We start from the raw sequence: 22,364 nt of genomic DNA on the forward strand, positions 1-22,364 counted from the left end.
ATATTTATATTTTCCAATCGTGTGTTTCATATAATTTTCAAATTCTTTTTTACTACATAACGTAGAGCAATTATCTCTCCAAAAATTATTTACATCTATTGAATTTAACTTAAATAAAATAAAAGTATTGGCATTGTTTCTTATTGAGCGTCGAGGGAGTTGAAAATATGACTGACTAAGATAAATACAATTACAAGAAGAATGTCTCCCTCTTGTATAGTAGCTGTCCATTACTGTTTGGTTTCTCTCATTAACACAATCATCAAAGATGACGAGGTTCTTTTTTGATTTATCTAAATCTTGAGGTGAAGGTATATCATCCGTATTATCACTGAGAATACAAGTTATGGGTTTTGGTTTCGATTTTGATTTCTGTGTATCACAAAATAATTGTATTATATCTTCAATATTATAATCATTTAGTTTGTTTTGAAGTTTAAATAAACCGATAATGTCTTCCTTTTTAAGACCTGCATTAAAACCCTGTGAGAGTAGTTGATACTCGGGTTGAAAACTAGACTTTGTAAAAATTATTAAATTATCATAATCTAAAAAATTAGGACCAAGGAGCATCTTTAAAAGTAAACAGGTTTTTCCACATCCGCTTGAACCAACTATTAGACATCTCAATGAATTTGGAATGTTTTTATGGTTATTAAATTTTATCTTATTTTCCCAAACGGGTAAAAAATCATTCATTTATATATTTGGAAAACAAGTCATCTAACTTTTTTTGAGCTATTTTAGAAACTCTATATTTTATCCTGAGTTCGGGTTTAATTTCAAAATAATTCATTATTTTATTTATATAGTATCTTGTATTAACATTTCCATTAAAATTATTTTGAATAATAAATATCATTAAACCCTTATACATTTCCTCAATACAAATAGTCTCTTCCCTTGAAAGAAATGGTGTATTATCATCACAATACTTAACATTCATCTCTCTTATTAATCTTGTAAAGTAATTCATTTTTGGTTCTAATTTAAAAGAGTTATATATTTTTTTATATTTTTTATTATCATTAATTAAAATTAAATCACAGAAAATACATTGTTTATATGAACCCTCATTATTAAGCCCTATTCTATCACAAGCCGGACAATTCTCTAATTTATCATATGGAGAGTCTGGAAATTCTAAATATCCTTCAGAACTTATCATATTTATATGGTAAATTTTTACTTAAACTAAACGCAAGTTTATTCATTAATAAATACAATGTTTCAAAGCACAAAAGACAAATTTCACTCAATCTCTACTTCAGTGAAAGATATAGAAAAATATGTCAAAGATGTTAAATTGAACAAAGATAAATATGGAAATTTTTGGGTAAAACCAGTTATGGAAAATAACATGAGCCCCTCTATTTCATTTAAAGGAAGAGCTCTAACTATACCTGGAAAGACATCCATTAAAGTAAATCTAACAAAAGTTTCTCCTCTACTCCTGGCAATTTATTCAAAGCTTGAAAAAGTGATTGACCACGATACTTTGAAAAAGAATGATAAGACCATCAACAATACTCGTGGAGAAATTTGTATTTACTTTAATAATCCAAAGGGTGTAGATCTAAGTAAAATGAATGATGTTAATATTTCTGGTGAAATGTCATTTCGTTCTATGATAGTTAGAGATTATTTAAAGATAACTTTTGATATTAAAAATGTAGAGATTGAATCCGTTAATGAAAGAAAGTATATTGGTATTGATGGAAAGGTTTTTTCTGCTAATTAAATATGAGTCATTACAGCAGTGAAGATTTTACTATTTCATTGAACTCGGACGATAGTGATGATAGTATTTCATTGAACTCGGACGATGGTGATGATAGTATTTCATTGAACACAGATGATAGTTATGATACTAATAGTTTGTGCTCAAATGATAGTTATGAGAGTAGCTTTATTGATGACTCTGAGTATGATTCTGAGTATTCATGTGATAGTTATGACTTAGATGATTCTGAGTGAAAAAGTGTTTTAGTTTAAGCACAGTGATATATATAAAACGGAGCTGTAAAGCTCAAAAGTGTTTTATTTTAAGCACAGTGATATATATAAAACACCACGTTTTCTCACGCTATAAATATGGTTTATTGTGATACTTGCGAGAAGGAAGTAAAATATTATAAACAACATATTCTCACCGCAAAACATACATACAACATTCTTAACAAACTTTCCCCTCTTCCACCTAAAACAAAACATTGTAAGGTCTGTAAAACAACCATCCTCAAGAAGGGGTTTAAAGCCCATCTTAAAACTAACAAACACTTGTCAAAATTGTTTACTATTAAAAACTCTGATGGTGCATTCAAAGGACATATTAAAATAAGAGTCTTTAACTTCAAACCTCCTGAACCAGAGTCTATAGTTGATGCTGTAGAAATAGTTAAACCTGCTGTTCAAACATTGATTGAAAAAACACTAAAAGAAATGAAACCACTTAAATTTTATATGGGAGTAAAATTAGAAATGACAAAGGACGAAGGAGTTATAGATACACCATACATGAGAACTGAGCCACACTTTATATCTTCATATCAAGATTTTAAAACATCAGGAGTCTATGATGAACTTATTAAACAAGAGCAAGATGTGGATAATTCAATCGTAGGAAGTGGATTCAATATAGGAAAAATTATTTACATAGACATTCATATTCTTAAATCAGATCCTCTAAAAGCTTCTTCTTACATTGATTTACCCAGTGTTATCAAAAATAGAAAAGCAGTTATCAATATCAAAAATAAAGACAATAAATGTTTTCTCTGGTCTATTCTAGCACACTTACATCCTCCACATTTTCATGATGAAAGAGTATCTCATTATAAAAAATATGAGAATACATTAAATACGAAAGATCTAAAGTTTCCGATGACTTTAAATGATATTCCTAAATTTGAAAAGTTGAATAATTTATCAGTTAATGTTTATGGTCTAACCGAAACAAACAACATTCAGGTTTTAAAGCTTTCTGACAGTTGTAAACAAACTCATATTAATCTTCTATATTTTAATTCAGACGAAAATTCACATTATACATACATCAAAGATATTACAAAATTAATAAAACCACAAGTATGTAAAAGAACAAATAAAATATATATTTGTATGCGTTGTCTTAACTTCTTCCATACACAAGAAAGATTAGATAAACATTCAAATTATTGTGGTGAACATAAATCAACGGTAATCAACATGCCTAAAAAAGACTCAAAGATCACATTCAAAGATGAAAAGAAAACAATAAAACATCCATTTGTTATATATGCTGATTTTGAAAGTATTTTAGAAAAAATTGATACTGCTTCTCCAGATCCAAAAGAATCATACACAAATAAATATCAAAAACATACTCCTTGTGGTTTTTGTTATTATATCAAATCATCCGTTGGTGATAAATATAACAAGTTAGAGATGTATAGAGGCTCAAATACCCCAGAGGAGTTTGTGAAACGACTAGAAAAAGACTGTGTTCGATTAACCAAGATAATGAGAGAAACCAATAAACCAATGTCCTTAACAAGTAAAGAAAAAAGGGAATTTATAAAAAACAATGTCTGTCATATTTGTGAGGAGAAAATTGGTAAAGGTCTAAAGGTTAGAGACCATTGTCATCTCACTGGTAAATATAGAGGTCCGGCTCATCAAAGTTGTAATATTAATTATCAACTCCCCTCTTTCATTCCTGTCTTTCTTCATAACAACGCTCATTATGATACACATCTATTTATCAAGGAACTCTCAAAGACTTCTGGAAGTATCTCAGCAATTCCAAACACGGATCAGAAATACATTTCATTCACAAAAACAATTCACACATCTCCTATTACTCATATCAGATTTCTTGATACATTTAAATTCATGGCAAGTCCATTGGCTAACTTGGTTCAAAATCTAAAAGAGTTTCCATGTCTTTCAGAGTATTTTTTAGATAAAGATTTTCTAACACAAAAGGGAATTTACCCCTATGACTATATGGACTCATTTGAGAGATTCAATGAAACACAACTTCCTTTAAAAGAAAATTTCTATAACAAATTAAATAATAGTCATATATCTGATAAAGATTATGTACACGCACAAAATGTTTGGAAAAAATATAACATTAAGAATCTTGGTGAGTATCACGATTTGTACCTCAAAACTGATGTGCTTTTGTTGGCCGATGTATTTGAAGCCTTTAGATCTGTTTGTCGCACTGGATATGGATTGGATCCTGCTCACTACTACACAGCACCTGGATTGGCCTGGAGTGCGATGTTGAAAATGACAAAACAAGATTTGGATTTGATAACCGATGTTGATATGCTTTTGATGATTGAAAAGGCAAAAAGAGGTGGAATTTCACAAGTCTGCTCGAGTAGATACGCAAAAGCAAATAACAAATATCTTCCAAATTATGATCCAACGAAAGAGAGTTCTTACTTGATGTACTATGACGCGAACAACCTGTATGGCTGGGCAATGTCTCAGGCTCTTCCTTATGGAAAACTTAGATGGGTAAAGGAAAAAGACTACAAAAACGTTTTACAAGATGTATGTATCTCTACACAAAAAGAATTGGATGAAGAAAAAGTTGGTTATTATTTTGAAATTGATTTAAAATATCCAGAGGAACTCCATAACCTACACAAAGATCTCCCATTTGCTTGTGAGAAAGAAAGTCCAAAGATAGAATGGTTGAGTGATTATCAACGATCGTTTGATATAGGTGAATCAACAGAAAAATTACTTACTACATTATATAACAAGAAAAATTATGTTCTACACCAAAGAAATTTGCGACAATATTTATCAAAAGGTCTAAGAGTAGAGAAGATCCATAGGGTTCTAAAGTTCAATCAAAGTCATTGGTTAAAGGGGTACATTGATTTTAATACACAAAGAAGAACAGAGTCAAAAACAGATTTTGAGAAAGACTTTTATAAATTGATGAATAATGCGGTCTTTGGTAAGACTATGGAGAATGTGAGGAAAAGACAAAATATCAGACTATCAACATCTTGGGAACAAGCATCAAAATTAATTAATAGACCGAGTTTTACTCGAGCTGAGGTCTTTACTGAGAACTTTTGTGCGATCCATTTGATTAAAGAGAGTATTGAAATGAACAAACCTATTTATATTGGAACAACCATTCTTGATTTATCAAAGTCATTAATGTATGATTACTTTTATAATAACTTGAGGAAGAAATATCAAAATGATGTTAATCTACTTTATATGGATACAGATAGTTTTATTTTGAAAATTAATACCAACGATGTTTATTCAGACATGAAAAGAGACATTAATATCTATGACACGAGTAATTACAGTCCAGAGAGTGAGTTGTTCTCTTCTAAAAATAAAAAGGTGATTGGAAAGTTCAAGGATGAATTAGGAGGAAATGTTATGAGTGAATTTGTGGGATTGAGGTCTAAGGCTTATGCTTATAAATACATTGTGAATAACGTCGAAAAGACTGATAAGAAGTTAAAAGGTGTAAAGAAAAATGTTATTAAAGAAACAATAAACTTTAAGGATTATTATAACTGTTTAACAACAAAGAAAGAAGAGTTTAGAAAGATTAATGGAATAAGAAGTTATAAACATAAATTATATTCAGAAGAGATGAATAAGAAAGCATTGGGGGCTTTTGATGATAAGAGGTTTATTTTAGAAAATGGAATTGATAGTCTCCCTTATGGTTATATAAGTATATAAGTGATAAGTTAAAAAGGGGGTTAGGGATTTTAACGGGCTACCGCCGCCTTTTTACTATTATATAAATGATAGAACCAAGTACCAACCAGACTAAAGAGTGGAGGTGTAATCAACCTTGGTATATAAATGGTAAACATAACGAATGTGAAAAATATCAAATAGGTATAATTGAAAAGACAACTGGTAAAACAATTTACAAAACAAATAAGAGAATTAATTTAAATACCGGTGAATTGGGTAAAAAAGATGGAAATATTTTTGAGTGGACGGAAAACTTTGATGGTTGTCAGGAAAATATATACTTTAATTTAAAAATGGTATGTGGCACTGGAGGCGCTCAAACAAGAACATTGAGGGAGGTTTACCATTTTATCTTAGCTCAGTTAAAATATCTTAATAAAGAACCAAACTCAAACATATTTTTTGTTAATGTATTAGACGGTGAGGAGAGTTGTAGGAGAATTAAATTATTTCCCACACATAAACAAATATTTGTAGGGTCGTTGTTTGAGTGGGTCAAAGATGATTCACCAGATGATATTAAGAGTAAAAGGTTAAAAGGTCCATAAGGTCAGAAGGATCACAGGTTCACACAGAAGGACCATTGTTTAAGTGGTCTAATGAATAAGGATAACATGTCAAAAGGTTAGAAGGTTCGTAAAGAACAGGGTGAGAGAAATAGAGGTGTTTAGGGGCAATGAGGGAGGGGAAAAATTAACATGTAAGTCAATGGGAAAATGAGAGTGTCCCAGAAGCAACATATATACACTACTCAAATGGCTAAAAAGAAATGGCAATTTTTATGTTTAAAATGGCATTTTTTTAAATGGCAATTTTTAGGTTTAAAATGGCAATTTTTAGGTTTAAAATGGCATTTAAAAAATGGCAATTTTTAGGTTTCAAATGGCATTTAAAAAATGGCGATTTTTCGGTTTAAAATGGCATTTTGAAAATGGCAATTTTTCGGTTTAAAATGGCATTTTTTAAAATGGCCATTTTTCGGTTTAAAATGGCATTTTAAAAAATGGCTTTTTCGGTTTAAAATGGCATTTTTAAAAATGGCAATTTTTCAGTTTAAAATGGCAATTCAAAAAAATGGCTTTTTAGGTTTAAAATGGCAATTTTTAGGTTTAAAATGGCATTTTTTTAAAATGGCAATTTTTAGGTTTAAAATGGCATTTTTAAAAATGGCAATTTTAAAGTTTAAAATGGCAATTCAAAAAAAAGGCAATTGTTAGGTTTAAAATGGCATTTTTAAAAATGACAATTTTTAGGTTTAAAATGGCATTTTTAAAAATGGCAATTTTTCGGTTTAAAATGGCAATTCAAAAAATGGCAATTTTTAGGTTTAAAATGGCATTTTTAAAATGGCAATTTTTAGGTTTAAAATGGCATTTAGAAAATGGCAATTTTTAGGTTTAAAATGTCAATCCTCAAAAAAATGGCAATTGTTAGGTTTAAAATGGCATTTTAAAAAATGGCAATTTTTCGGTTTAAAATGGCAATTCAAAAAATGGCAATTTTTAGGTTTAAAATGGCATTTTAAAAATGGCAATTTTTAGGTTAAAAATGGCAATTTTTAGGTTTAAAATGGCATTTAAAAAATGGCAATTTTTAGGTTTAAAATGTCAATCCCCCAAAAATGGCAATTGTTAGGTTTAAAATTGCATTTTAAAAAATGGCAATTTTTAGGTTTAAAATGGCAATTCCCCAAAAAATGGCAATTTTTAGGTTTAAAATGGCAATTCAAAAAAAATGGCAATTGTTAGGCTTAAAATGGCATTTTTAAAAATGGCAATTTCTAGGTTTAAAATGGCAATTCAAAAAAAATGGCAATTGTTAGGTTTAAAATGGCAATTCAAAAAAATGGCAATTTTTAGGTTTAAAATGGCAATTTTCAAACCTGGTTTTGTTTCTCTTCAATGCCAAAAACATTTTTGCTATATTCTTTCCACCACAACTTGGAAATATACGAATACAGTAGATGCTTCTTATTTTATTGACAACACCTGAATTGCTATTAACAAGATACAATTTACTGTTTTTGCTTCAATTAAAAAAAGGTTGGTGATAATAAGAGAAAAGATTGCCCACTAGAGTCAGACAAAACACAAATAGTTCCTCAATGTTTTATTTTTACGACTGAACAAGATAAATTCAATAAAACAGAAGCAATGAGGTACATTTCGTAAATGCCAATGAGACAGCAGTCAAATTCAGCTGTTTTGGATTTTTTTTCAACCAGTTAGACTTGTCTGCTGTTTTGAAGTACGATTTTGTTGTGGATTTTGTCTTCCAATTAGATCTGTTTCATTTCCTCAACATCTTTTTCCACTGTGTGGACACCAAGCAATACGAACGATTAACTTAAAGCAATTAGGATGCAATTACTTAAAGCAATTCCAATAACAATTAGGATGCAATTCTTCATTGAGGCCACAGTCCCCAACCGCAACTTAAAATGGGATGTGTAGATTATACATTTAAATAAATTAATATGTAAGTATTGGAGATGGGAAAGTGTGTATGAAGTATTCAAGGTGGTATGTACCTGGTAGAATGGTAAAAGGTATATGAATAAAACATTACATTTCAAGGTGGTATGTCATTAACAGTGATGCAAAAATGTATAAATAAATAATTCAAGGTGGCATGTAAGTAATGGACACGGTAAAGCATATATAAGTAAATACATAATTCAAGGTGGCATGTAGGATTGTAGGTAATGGACATGGTAAAGCATGTATAAGTACAGACTTGGCATTTAATATGGAATTTTTTTTTTTTCTTGACTTGGGTTTACTTTCTTAACTCAGTATATCAATCTGGTGAGTTTCTTTTACACTTTGGTGATTTATTTGTTAAACGAACCATGTCACTGATTGTCTGTCGCAGCAAGAAGTCAACAACAGGATTATATCACAGGTGGCGTGGCAAAATGTACGGACAGGTGCATTTGATGATTGGCTTCACAGTCGGGTATACAAGGGTTGTTGCGTTCTGTATTAGTGGAAAACAACTGCTGCACGTCTCCAAAAGTTATTGCTGCTTCCTCTGGAGATGTTCCGTCAACTCGACAATGCTGTTTGTCATGGAGTGGTGGCTTTACGAAATTCCGGCATGAAACAGCGTGCTATTGCTCGGCAGTATGGCATCACTCAACGTCAGGTGTCAAAGATCCTGAAACGAAATGCTCAGAGAGGTGTCCCTCCTCCAATACCGAGGCCAGGACGTCCCCGCAGAACCACAAGGAGGGATGATCGCCAGCTGCACCGGTTAGTCCGCAATGGCCGTACCAAGTCAGCTAATCGGCTTAGAGCTGAATGGCAGCAACTGACAAATGTGCCTGTATCCAGAAGGCTAGTCAACCAACGACTGGTTCAAGCAGGCTATCATGCCAGGCGTCCCCTGAGAAAGCCACGCCTGAACAGACAACACCGCCAGCGCCGATTGCAGTGGGCCAGAGAGCACCGTCAATGGCAGCCAGGACACTGGAATCACGTGATCTTCAGTTACGAGTCTAGATTTCTGATCTATCGTCAAGATGGCCGCGTCCGAGTGCGCAGACAAGTGCATGAAGCCTACAACAAAGATTGTATAGTGCCAAGAGTCCAAGCTGGAGGTGGTGGGGTGACCGTTTGGGCTGTTTTTCATGCAGGGGGCAAAACTGACCTGGTTGTTCTGAATGGAAACCTGAACCAGTTCAAGTACAGGGCCATTCTGGAAGAAACATTGCTTCCATTTGCTCGTGCAGCCTTTCGAGGAAACTTTGTCTTCCAAGATGACAATGCACGGCCTCATCGTGCTCGCATGATCCAACACTTTCTTGCTGACCGTGGTGTAGAGCATATGGAGTGGCCTGCCATGTCCCCGGATATGAATCCTATAGAGAACTTGTGGGCAGAATTAACGCGTCAAATCGACCACTTGGACCAGCAGCCGACCTCTGTGCGTGAATTGCAGCAGGCTATTGTCACTGCATGGCAAGTGATTCCTGTCCAAACCTTGGCAAATCTCATGAACAGCATGCCTCAACGTGTACGTGCTCTCCTGAATGCTCGTGGGGGTTACATGAAGTATTGAACTGTAATTTTACTGTCCGTAATCCCAGTCGTAATTTAACTTTTGTTTTTGTTAAAAAAAATTTTGGCTAATGTGAAAAATAAAGAGATACTTCTGGAAAACGTACAGAAGTTTAACACAGTACTGTCCGTGAATTGAGTTCGATATCAGTTTACATCACTTTCAAAGATCAATTTATTTGTTTCGAAATGTCAAATGTGGTTTTTGTTTCTTTTAAAGGTCACGTTAACAAAATCTAGAATAATTTCAACATAATTCCAATGAACTTTTGGTTCTAAGACATCTTGAAAAGTAAGTTCACCCCCACAAAAAAAATATTCCATATTAAATGCCAAGTCTGTAAATAAATAATTATTTGTATTCAAATGTCTGGTAATTGTTTTGTATTTATTTATGCAAATGTTTTCTTGTATATGACTGTCATTAATCAAAAAGGCTTAGGCACGATAGAGCGATTTTTTTCTTTCTTTTTATTCCTCAAAAACGAACTTTTTAATTGCAATTATTTTTCTTTCTGCCGAAAACACTCCCGAGCAGTCACTGTTGAACCTCTGAAAATTTGATGAAGATCTTTTCAGCCATCTCTGCGAAAAATGGTGACACACAGACAGACAGGCAGACAGACCAACGGTTCTCTTATATAGTAGACTTGGGTAAAATGCCAGGGGTATAGAAAAGACCCCTTTATATTCGGGTAAGTGCCATGTGGCAAAGTATAGAAAAGAAGGGACATTCCATATATTTATAGAAAATGCCAAACAATACAAAATAAGGGGCATTCAAAAAATCTCGTATGCATGCTGGACTACCCTTGTGTTCTTAGGAGGAACCAGGTAATGCTCTAGAAAAGTTAATATAAAGGGTGCCAATTTGATTCCATACACCTGCATGAAGAAGTAAATGTATTTTATTTGTCAGATGTAGGGTGCCCTTTTCTGTTATTGATAATGTTCAATGCTCCTGCATACTGGATATCGTTCATTTTTACCCTTCCCTTGCATGACAGGATGGCCGGTGGATAACTCCCCAGTTGATGGTCTCAGTCCGACTGTCCTGGTTTCTCTCGGAGCACCCAAAGCCTGCTCCCAACACTTCTCTGGAAAATACCACTTTGTAGCAGGACGTTACTTGCCACCAGACATCCTCAGAAAATATGAGCTTAACCTCCCCGATTACCCAGATGTGGACTGTGTCGTCTCTGTACCATGATCAGGCCTTGGCCGCTAGTATCGTGCAAATAAGTTTGTTTTGAAAGTTTCACTTCAACTGGCTTGCCTATTCACATGCCCCTCCGTGATTTGTGCCATGTTCTTAAAACGATCGAGTCCCATGTTTTTACAGGTTTAAAACAAAAAACAACTTTCTATTATTTCGCCATGTTTCTCTGAGTAACAAGGAGTTTCAAGAAACAGAGAAAGGAAAGACCAATCACTACTTTTATCGTCCAAATCTGCATTTGATAAATAGGTTGTCCACAAATTACCGTTCCAAATTCAAATCTTAATAAAAATTTAATGAAATGGGATCCAATGATGCAATTTGCTGCAAGTGAAAGAACATTTCCCAAAGTTTTGTTGATTTTTAAAAAATTTAATTTCCAGTGTTTCCTGTGACATGTGATGACACAATTATTTAAGAAAAAGTACATTGTGTTGCCTGGTTTGGAGAGACCAAATCAGCAACACGGGTTCAGCGGAACTTCAAGATGACCTACGGAAGGGAGTCAACATCACCAAAAACGATTCGTGAGTGGAACAAAAAGCTTATGGAGATCCTACAGCTGGCAGGCCGGCCAAGCGCAAGTGATGAGGATGTTGAACATGTCCATTAGTCGTTCCAATAAGTTCATTCAGATTCGGATGATGATCTTGACAAATCCTATAAAACTTTGGGAAATGTTCTTTCACTTGCAGAAAACCGCGTCATTGTATCCCATTTCATTATTTGCTTAATTACGGTTTCAATTAGGGCCGGTAATTTGTGGACACCCTGCACATCTGTGCTTTTGTGTTCCATTTTAATAAACTTATACACCATTGATTCAAAGTACTCACCACGAGATCTACCCGACATCAACGCAAACATTCTAACGTCTTGTAATTTGAAAAACATTTATATTTCGTTACTGGTGAATTAATGTCCATAATGCGAAGCATAAAGGATTCCACAAACTACTGTAACTTCAAAATGATTCATGATATGTTCATTTTGTGTCAACAACGTTTATTATTATTTTTTAAATTGGCTTTTTAGGAAATTTGAGTCCTCGTTGGGGTTTTGACTTTTTATTTTATTCGATAACGCCACTCGTAGTTCCACCGCTGGACGTGCACGATTTTACACACCATCCTAATTATTAGAATTGTGCTATTTTTTCCGTGACTCACTGTTTTGTGTTGAGAGAGGTTTAACACGGATGTTTATGACCTTGTGTTTTCACTGGTAGATGGTGTGCCATCATGCATCAGCGACAATGTGTGCTCTGTATTTGGTGTTAATCCGATGTTCAGAAGAAATAATAATAATGATTCCAGTACCAGGGCGGATATGGAATGGGACGGGGGTGGTGTCCACGGGTCCAAACATTCCTCCACCACCCATTACCCCACACTTTTCTTCAACATTAATAAAAAGAAAAAGTCAACTGTCATTTTTTTGCCATTTTCTACTGTGTCTGTTGTTTATTTTACTTCCGTTCAATTGAAACATTTATTTTCTTGTGAATGACCTTCTCTTCGTCCTCATTTTCCTTTATATGGGGTGAGGCCTAATGGTACCAAGCTGCTGCACTTATCTTTCTGTAATATGCCATCCTCCAGGTGGCAGGACAATCTTGAAAGAGAAATCTCGGCTTGTGGAAAAGCTAATCTATATGACGGGGAGCAGCAGTGGGTGATAAAGATGTGGCATAAAGGAAAGGGAGTTTGTGAAATTAGAGAGCAGCAGTCGGGATGGGGTAGGGGAGCTTGAGGTGATGATGTGCGACACTCTTGAAGGACTCGAGGGAGGTTCATGAGACAACAGATATGGAGAGTCGGTTCCACAGACGACACAAAAGAGGAATGGAGGAATGGGGATGAGCTTTTGGGTGCACAGGAGTTTTTCAGCAGAATGGACAGTTAGGAACACGGGCAATAACCTAGGGGAAAAGATGATGGGTGAAAGAGTAGTTAGTGCATGGAATGGTCTCCTTAAAAGGTTAAATTGATATATGTGAGAAAATTACGTGCCCAGACCAGGAATCGAACCCAGGTCCTCTGAAAAACCGTACCAGTGCTCTGCCATCTGAGCTATGTGGATGACCCTGACTGAGCATGCAATTTTCCCACACATATGATGCCACAATCTTCTAGGTAGTTGGAGGAAGACCCTCTCGTGTTCAGGCCGTTGGTGCTCCTATGGTTGGCAGCGAGTGCCCCGGAAGCATTGACGGAAAGAGAGTGGCAATTCTATTTGTGGGAAAATTGCATGCTCGGTCAGGGTCGCCCTGATAGCTCAGATGGCAGAGCACTGGTACCGTTTTCCAGAGGACCTGGGTTCGATTCCTTGTCTGGGCACGTAATTTTGCCACATATATCAATTTAATTATTTAATCCTGTTCATGAATAATGTAATTCCTTAAAAGGTAATGACAGTAGAGTGGGTGAAAAGGTTTAAATTGGAACTGCGTAGATCGGTTCCTAAATGCTTGTAGGTATCTTGTGTGTGTGGTGATGGAATCCGATGTTGATGCAGTGCAGGCATGATGGGCTGATTGGCATCCTCCTGCACCAACGTTATTTGTGTGTATCCTTGTGTGCAACGTGGACGTGTCAGGGGAGCCAAGAAAAATAATGATGTGGATGCTGCAACAGCTTGCCTCTCAGAAATGGGCTGTGATTTTCAGCTCACTGTTCTGTGCAGGAAGGAGTCATCCAAAAATTTGAACAAAGGATTAATCATGGAAGTGGAAAGGTCCTTTTTGCAGACTTGGAGTATGGTCTCTCCTAAAGTGATGCCTTGTGAGATACTTGCCTCCCGAGGGAGATCTCCAGACAATGCCAACAGCTTGGAAAGGAAGGCTGGATGCCAGACGGTATTGAAAGCTTGAGAGATGACCTTGATCTCTCGTTTGAGATGTAGTTCATCCATCTATATTTGGGTTAAAATAAGGAACTTGTCCATGGTAGAATATCCAAGACGGAAGTGGAAACTGATGATCGCAGATTAGATCATCAAATTGTCTATTTCATTAAGATTAAAATTGACCATCTAAATCAAAGCTCGGGTCAATTGGATTAAAATTGATGAGTTTTTCAGATGAAAATCGATATTAGAAGTTTGACCTTGAGTTGACCTTTGACCTTTTGACCTAAAAAAGGTTTGCTTCCCAAGTCAGTGACTCAATGTGCAAATGCTGTTAAATTTTCAAGTCAGTCGGATGAAAATTGATGATTTTTTTTCAAATGAAAATTGTTAATTTTGCAAGTTTGACTGAGTTGACCTTTGACCTCAAAAATAGTTGGTGTGACGTCAGCTGATGACGTCATTGCAGAGTCAACGTTAGTTGGTAGATGACAGATTTTAATGTTGCAGCTTCATCAGTTTAACGCCCAAACACACACAGTTTAATGTTCTGCGCATGTGAGGAGCGGAAGGAGAAAATAAGAGCGGAAGTGGATGCGGGAGAAACGTTGTGCACGCGGTTGCTTTCAACTCCCTTTATTTGCGGTTTCGAATACCCATGGTGGTAAGTAACCATTCTGTGTGTCATGTGATTTACCTTGAAACATATCCGTGGTAAATCTGTGAGGATGGTGTTATAGTGGGGGGCCGTGCTTGGGTAATTTTTCTTTTCATTTCAAATTGATGCAAAAGTTTCGTTTTCAGTACCAATTTGAAGGTAAGGGCCGATATAACAATTTTGGTTCGAGTGTCAAGCACTCAGATAAAAAATGGGGCTTCTGGGGACGTGGGGGGTTCCCGATCCCCCCCCCCCCCCCCCCCACCGGCCTATGCGAAATATGGAAACATAACTTTTGATTGGATTCTCCGATCTGAACATATGAGGTGTGTATGGATTCAGGATCAGGAGTAGCAACTTGTATTTCAAGCATATTGCCCATAGAAGCAATAATTTTGCCGGTATCGGCACATATCCACAAAAAAGACTAAGGGTCATAAGCCCGGTAAGCTGAAACACGTTTAAAAAAAAATAAACTGGACAATTATACTCGGACCCAATGATATAGTGACATTTTTATTTATCTTTTAACTGTGCTACAATATGGTGGTGAGTAACTGCTGAGACAATTGCTTGAATAACTCCTTGAACAATAGTTTTAATAAGAAAGTGGCTAACAAATCGACCATATATACATGTCGGTATTGGAAATTGTTCTGGTCCAGCTACTTCTCGCATTTGCACTTGCACAGACGTGTGCACTTCAACTTTGCCCTCATGCACTTGTGCAAGTTCACTTCACATCCAGGTGGAATACATCCTTGGTGAGGGGCAGCGAGGTCCAAATGGGAAGCAGCTTGCCGTCCTCTTCCTTCCACCCATGATTAGTGGGGTTGTTGACAGGCATCATGGACCTTTGGGCTGTTGTCCAGATGCTCGCTTGGAAGACACTCCTTTTGAGATGTTGATCCAAAGCATCACTCGTTGGGGGAATTCTCTCCACGTCCCTAGTCTTCTGTGAGAACACCCTCATCCGGACGAGGTCAACGTCATTGTCCTCGTTTGACTCATTGGAGTACAGCCTACAGACAAAGTTCGTTGCCACTTCTTTCAGCCTTGGCGATGTTTGGAATGGAGTGTCGACGATAGTTGCAAATTCCTCCATGAGGGATGGCACTTCGTGCATCAACTTACAGCAGTATCGCTTACCCTTAAACTTGAAGGAAGACGTGCTGTCTGATCCTGTGAATGCGTGGAAGAGGGCCATGGCTTTGCACGTTGTCGTGCCCAGGTTTGTGGCGATAGTGTTCAGGGAGATCATTCCGGTTGTCTTTCTCGCTTTGAAGGAGATCCAGATATCTGCGGCCGGATTCAGAGCCTTGATGTGATGGAAATTACTCGGAAGGATTACGACAACATCTGTGTCTCCAGTATGAACCATCCCAAGTGACGATGTTTGGAGGGCATGGAGGAGATGTACTAGGACACGAGTGTCAGCTTCCTCATGGTTGCATTGATCCATTGGTGGACTGTTTCCAACATGGTGGACTTGATCACCTGCAGTGATGTAGACATCCTTGTCATCTGGGAACTGTCCTTCTGTTATCTTTGTTGACAGGAATGAGAACAGTTCCTTCTTGTTATCAACGTTCGCCAGAAATCTCTGCAAATTTCCTGGGATTTTGGCAGTACCAGATACACGTTGTCAGTTCCTGTTCCTCGTTTTTCCCTTGTGTCTCCTTTGATTGTCAGTGCATGATACTGGTCCCAGACAATGTCTACTCTTGTCGATCTTTTCAAGTCGTGGCGAACTCTTGGGCAGAATACCTTATCGAAATATGAATCAAAGGTGTTTCATGGGACAGTTGTACCAGGAAGTGAGTGCATCAGGCCTCCACCGTCAATAACAATGAAGTCGTAAACATCTGGTGCAACCAGCTCCTCATCGACATAAATGGCGCTACTCGTACTGGCTTCCACGATGTATACTGTTACGGTTCTCCACTGCCCTTCTTCCCCTTACCAGGGGGGGATTAATCCCCTTGTTCTTTCTGGGCTTGGCGGAACCGAGAGACTTGAAACGCCTCTTCCGGACAAACGCAAGGTAGGGTTTCGGGACCAAGTCTCGCTCGTACCTAAATCCCTGCGCCGCCACGGAAGCGGGGAAGCAAGCCTCGCACGAGCCACGTGTGATTTGGGTACGCCGAGCGGATTGAGTACCACGTGGTCCGTGCAGTATCGTTAAATATTGGACCCCGATTCGAGCGGTTCTATTCGTACCACGCTTAGTCAATGAGGAAATCACGAGGACGATCGAATGGAAAAGGAAGAACACAGGTTTAATTATGATTCCCACATGTATATACAATGATCGGTGGACACAGAGCAGCACTTAGTCAGTCTTATCTTACTGCCCAGACTCGGGCCCGTCACACTCACACAGGGGATTGCAGGTAGGTTGATGTTCAGGCCAACCGCGCCGACATGGTCGTCCAGGAACGGCCCTGTCCGGCTCTCCACGGTCCCAGCACGTCCCGCAAAGATGGCAAGCAAGCGGTGGAAGGTTCCTCGTAGCGCGTCTCCCGAACAAAAGGCAGCCGATGAGGTAGGATGGAAAATACGCGTCTCTCAGCACGGCTGGCGGTTACACAGCCGTTATCACTCGCGTAACTTAATGCACTGTACGCAGTTCGGCTTTAAGCTCAACCGAGCGTCGCTTTATACATCAGCGCGTATCCTGGTTCAATGCGCGTCTTTCTCCACTCGCGTATCTCTCAAAGTCCTCTTCAGCTCACCGCGCTGCTGGAACTCAACTCTCAACCGCTGGTGCTCAGTCCTTACTCAACGAGTGCTTTGATGCTCGGGTCCTCCTCGCGCGAGTCCTTACTGCTCACCGCGCACTCGTCCTCCTGGGGGCTTTGCGCGACCGCTTATATAGATACGCCCTGAACCTTCTCGAACCTTCCAACCACGCCCTGTGACGCAGTGCTGCCGCCACAACTGTGCCCTGATTGGTGGCTCGCGCTTACCGTCAGTTCCTCTGCCGCCCTCATTCGGCCCTGCCCCGACCCTCATAGGCCTGCCTCGTGTTAATTCGCCCAAAATGAACCAAAGTCAGCACAAAGGCATGAGGCTAGGGAGGCGGGATAGTCAGTAGAAGTAGGACCTATTCTCCTTACTCTACTCAACGCAGAATTAACATAGGAAAAGGACTAAGCTCACAAATACTAAGAGATAACTACACTATCGCGAGGCTACATGTTGCTTGTGTGACTAACTATGAGGGGGAAATTTTAACCTTTATTATACTGACTGTACAAAACTCAAAACCGCAACAATACCAACAAATCTGACTTGGTACAAGAGTTGAGAGACCCTTCGGATGACAACGCAGGTGGGTATGGGGAAGATTCGTGACGAAGAAAAATTAGTTTATATGAGTATATAAACTTGAAAAAAATCTTCCTTTGTGTCCGAACATATATGAGTTAAAAAATATATATATATGAGTGCTTAGGTTACGTGCTCCTCCCCGACCCCCTGGTCACGGTGCACCTCCGAGCCCCGAGAGGAGTCACGGCAGAAAATGTGTTATTCTGTGTGTCAAAGATCAATGGAGAAACCACCCAAATTGTTACTCACAAACAAATATTGTATTAAGATCACACAAGAATAACAGCACAACCAACAATAGTATTCCAAAGTACAATCACTATGTCCTATGATGGTACCATCAGTTTTGCAATATATAACTCACTGTGCTCCAAGCCCAAGTGAGTGAAACAAGAACATTTCCCAATGTCTCTTATTCCCGGCTTCAAAACGAAGTTGATTCGCTCCAGCGATCGCCAGAACGATATCCAATCGAGACCAGAATCCCATGCAGATGGCAAGCCCATCTGTACAAAGGTGCCCTCACGGCGACTGGGGAATCCAAAGGCGCCCTACAGGCGACTGAGATCAACCCCTCGGGTATGGACTAATTAACCTTCAAAAAGCCACGTCACACACACGCCCCAGATCGACGTCTGAATGCGGTGGAGATGGTCGAAAAGAGATGAAACCGCGAGCGAAGCACAAGTCCTGCATGAGTCAAAATGGCCGACGACCCGCTCTTGAGACATCACGGCCCGGCGATAATTCCTCCTCGGAATCCACTGCCAAAAACCTGACACGCAGGTTGGTCGGTCACAGCGATGACATCTCTGTCGCAGGGACCCCTTTCCCGGGAACCCGAAAGTTCGCTAGTGACTCTTGCTCGCCAACGTTCGCTTCAGAACCCGGAGCAACTCGGCTTTCTTGTCCGACTCCTTCGCTCCGCCTCCTTTCTCCTCGTCTTCTTCTGGTTTGTCGTCCGGTTCCCGATCCAGTTTCCTGTTTCTTTTAACATTAACTTTTAACTTTTGAAACTAGAAATATCTATTCCCTTTAAATGACAACAATAACAAGTCAAGTGAATCCACTTGGATTCCGCCCAGGTTGGCACATGGAAATTATGATGTAGCATAATTATCATCTCGGGTCAAGATTTGAAATTATGCCATGGTTTTTGTAAAATTGCTACTAGTATTCACATTATGTACTTTCACCAAAACATACATCATCATAGAAACATACATAGAATTTGGGTCCTCTGGGTCATTTGGGTCCTCTGGGTCATTTGGGTCCTCTGGGTCATTTGGGTCCTCTGGGTCATTTGGGTCCTCTGGGTCATTTGGGTCCTCTGGGTCATTTGGGTCCTCTGGGTCATTTGGGTCCTTTGGGTCATTTGGGTCCTCTGGGTCATTTGGGTCATTTGGGTCCTCTGGGTCATTTGGGTCCTCTGGGTCATTTGGGTCCTCTGGGTCATCTGGGTCCTCTGGGTCCTCTGGGTCCTCTGGGTCATTTGGGTCATTTGGGTCCTCTGGGTCATTTGGGTCATTTGGGTCCTCTGGGTCATTTGGGTCCTCTGGGTCATTTGGGTCCTCTGGGTCATTTGGGTCCTCTGGGTCCTCTGGGTCATTTGGGTCCTCTGGGTCCTCTGGGTCATTTGGGTCCTCTGGGTCATTTGGGTCCTCTGGGTCATTTTGGTCCTCTGGGTCATTTGGGTCCTCTGGGTCATTTGGGTCCTCTGGGTCATTTGGGTCCTCTGGGTCATTTGGGTCCTCTGGGTCATTTGGGTCCTCTGGGTCATTTGGGTCCTCTGGGTCATTTGGGTCCTCTGGGTCATTTGGGTCCTCTGGGTCATTTGGGTCCTCTGGGTCATTTGGGTCCTCTGGGTCATTTGGGTCCTCTGGGTCATTTGGGTCCTCTGGGTCATTTGGGGCCTCTGGGTCATTTGGGTCCTCTGGGTCCTCTGGGTCATTTGGGTCCTCTGGGTCCTCTGGGTCATTTGGTTCCTCTGGGTCCTCTGGGTCATTTGGGTCCTCTGGGTCATTTGGGTCCTCTGGGTCATTTGGGTCCTCTGGGTCCTCTGGGTCATTTGGGTCCTCTGGGTCATTTGGGTCATTTGGGTCCTCTGGGTCATTTGGGTCCTCTGGGTCATTTGGGTCCTCTGGGTCATTTGGGTCATTTGGGTCCTCTGGGTCATTTGGGTCCTCTGGGTCATTTGGGTCCTCTGGGTCATTTGGGTCATTTGGGTCCTCTGGGTCATTTGGGTCCTCTGGGTCATTTGGGTCCTCTGGGTCATTTGGGTCCTCTGGGTCATTTGGGTCCTCTGGGTCATTTGGGTCATTTGGGTCATTTGGGTCCTCTGGTTCATTTGGGTCCTCTGGGTCCTCTGGGTCATTTGGGTCCTCTGGGTCATTTGGGTCCTCTGGGTCATTTGGGTCCTATATTCCTATCCTATAACATATATATCCTATAACCTATCCTATATATATCCTATATCATATAACATATATCCTATATATCCTATAACATAACATATAACAAATATATCCTATATTATGTACTAGCGAGCGGCCGCGTACCAGCCAAAGGGGTAGCCCATGGTTAGCCTAAATATAGATTTGATGACGTCATGTTTACACATCTGAGCGACAGAAACTGGCTACACATCTGAGCGACAGAAACGGAGCTTCACTTTTGGAGAGACAGAAATTCCCAGGCAAACGCTATAACGCACCAGGTTTACAACCTGTGCGTTAATAAATACATGGAATCGGAAATATTTACAGTGGATGCAAACCACCACAACGGAAGTGATGAATCCGTAACACTTCCCCCCTCAAGAAAGAAAGTTTGAACAGAGTGAAAACTTTCTTTGGAGGCAAAATTCTCCCAACAAACAAAAGTAAACTCACACCCAAATCATCAATTCCCGTGAGCAACGATAAATCAATATTTCCCAAAAATAAAGCAACAAAACTTCAAACAACCTACAGAGATCTCCAAAGTTAGTTCACTCTGGACAAAGCATCCGCCATGACATTGTCCCTGCCCTTTGCATGCTCAATCTCCAAGTTGAACTCCTGCAAAGCCAAACTCCATCTCATCAACCTCTGATTTTTATTTTTCATTTTTTTGAATGAAGGTTAAGGGGTTGTGATCAAAAATCCAAAGTCAAGCAAATCTATAGCACTTTTTTAGGGAGGCTGAGCTGAGAGCCAGGTTTCATGGTGGTTGGGTGGTGAGGCCTGGAAGTATTCACTACATGGACGCCTTTAGGAACGTGGAGTTCACAGTTAATCCATATAGGAATCTTGGCTCAGCTCTCAGCTACTTCGCAGCATTCAGTGCTTCAAACTCTTCCTAACTTTCATAATAATCACGGTTGGGGCGCTTGTCACTGTAGTCACGGGAATAGCGGTCTCCTTCTCGGCCACTACCCTGATAATCATCCCTGCGGGAGCTGCCGTAACTCTGGGAGCCTCCATAGTAATCTCGACTGCGGCCACCACCAAACCTACTACTCCCACCCCGGGAGCCATAGCCACCCCTGAAACGACCTCCACGTTTTCTTCCTCCGTAGCCCCTTCGACACCCATGGCCTGCCTTCCCTACTGTTATGGTCCGACCATCCAAATCCTTGCCATTCAAATTCTTTTCTGCATCTTTGGCGTCCTTTGTGTTTTCAAACGTGACAAAGCCAAACCCTCTTGACTTTTGCATCTCCCTATCTTTTATCAGCCGCACTTCCAAGAGTGGTCCATATTGGCCGAAGACAAAGTCCAGAACAACTTCCCTTGTTTTGAAGTTCAGTCCACCTACAAAGAGCTTGCCAACATTGCCTCCATCCTTGACTTGTGTGTGCTGACTCTTAGTTTTTGGGTACCTGACAAGACGTGCTGGTGCAAAGCGTGACGTCAGTACCTTCCTCTTCTCTTCAGAGCGCTTCCTACCCATAGCACGAGTCGCGGCACAGGAGGGAAAGATACCCGGAATCTTCTGCTCTAACTGTGCAGTGTTATTTTCCATGCTAGGCTTTTCAACAAACATTGGGTTACCAGAGACTTGACCACCGGCCAAATCATTCCCGATAACAAAAGATATTCCTTCTACAGGAAGAGTGGCTTGTAAACCTACGGTGACCCGTCCTGACACCAAATCAGACTGCAAATGGATGACATGAAGTGGGGCTCTAACATAGCCACCAACCCCCTTTAAACGAACACTAACACCAGTTGCCGTCTTCTCTGACAATGGCAAAATGCCTTCAAGCATCAAAGATTGATGTGCGCCTGTGTCCCTCAATACCCTAACAGGTCTCTGGTGAGTCACGTCTCCATCCAGTGACACAAACCCCTCTGAAATAAAAGGTTTGTAACCCTCTTGAACAAGGTCGTTCTGAGATGCCGTAACTTTGGCATGGGAACCTACACAAGGCACTGCCCTCCAAGGACGATTTCTCACACTTGCCAATGCATTCGGAGTTGTACTAGTCTGACTCCGCTCCTGATTTTTCCTTTCCAGGGCATAA

At 39.5% G+C, this 22,364-nt stretch overlaps 1 protein-coding gene across 1 annotated transcript in view; it reads left to right on the forward strand.

The window, feature by feature from the left end:
* The window catches only part of YJEFN3 (YjeF N-terminal domain containing 3), a 169,520-nt gene extending 157,069 nt beyond the window's left edge, over positions 1-12,451 (forward strand). Inside the window, exon 6 of the mRNA XM_068130138.2 lies at positions 10,808-12,451. Coding sequence (XP_067986239.1) covers positions 10,808-11,010 — 203 coding nt within the window. The 3' untranslated portion in view covers positions 11,011-12,451. The remainder of the gene's footprint in view (positions 1-10,807) is intronic.
* Positions 12,452-22,364: the final 9,913 nt, after the last annotated feature.

This window comes from Myxine glutinosa, chromosome 11, assembly GCF_964187855.1.
Source record: "Myxine glutinosa chromosome 11, kmMyxGlut1.1, whole genome shotgun sequence".
NCBI lineage: Eukaryota > Metazoa > Chordata > Myxini > Myxiniformes > Myxinidae > Myxine > Myxine glutinosa.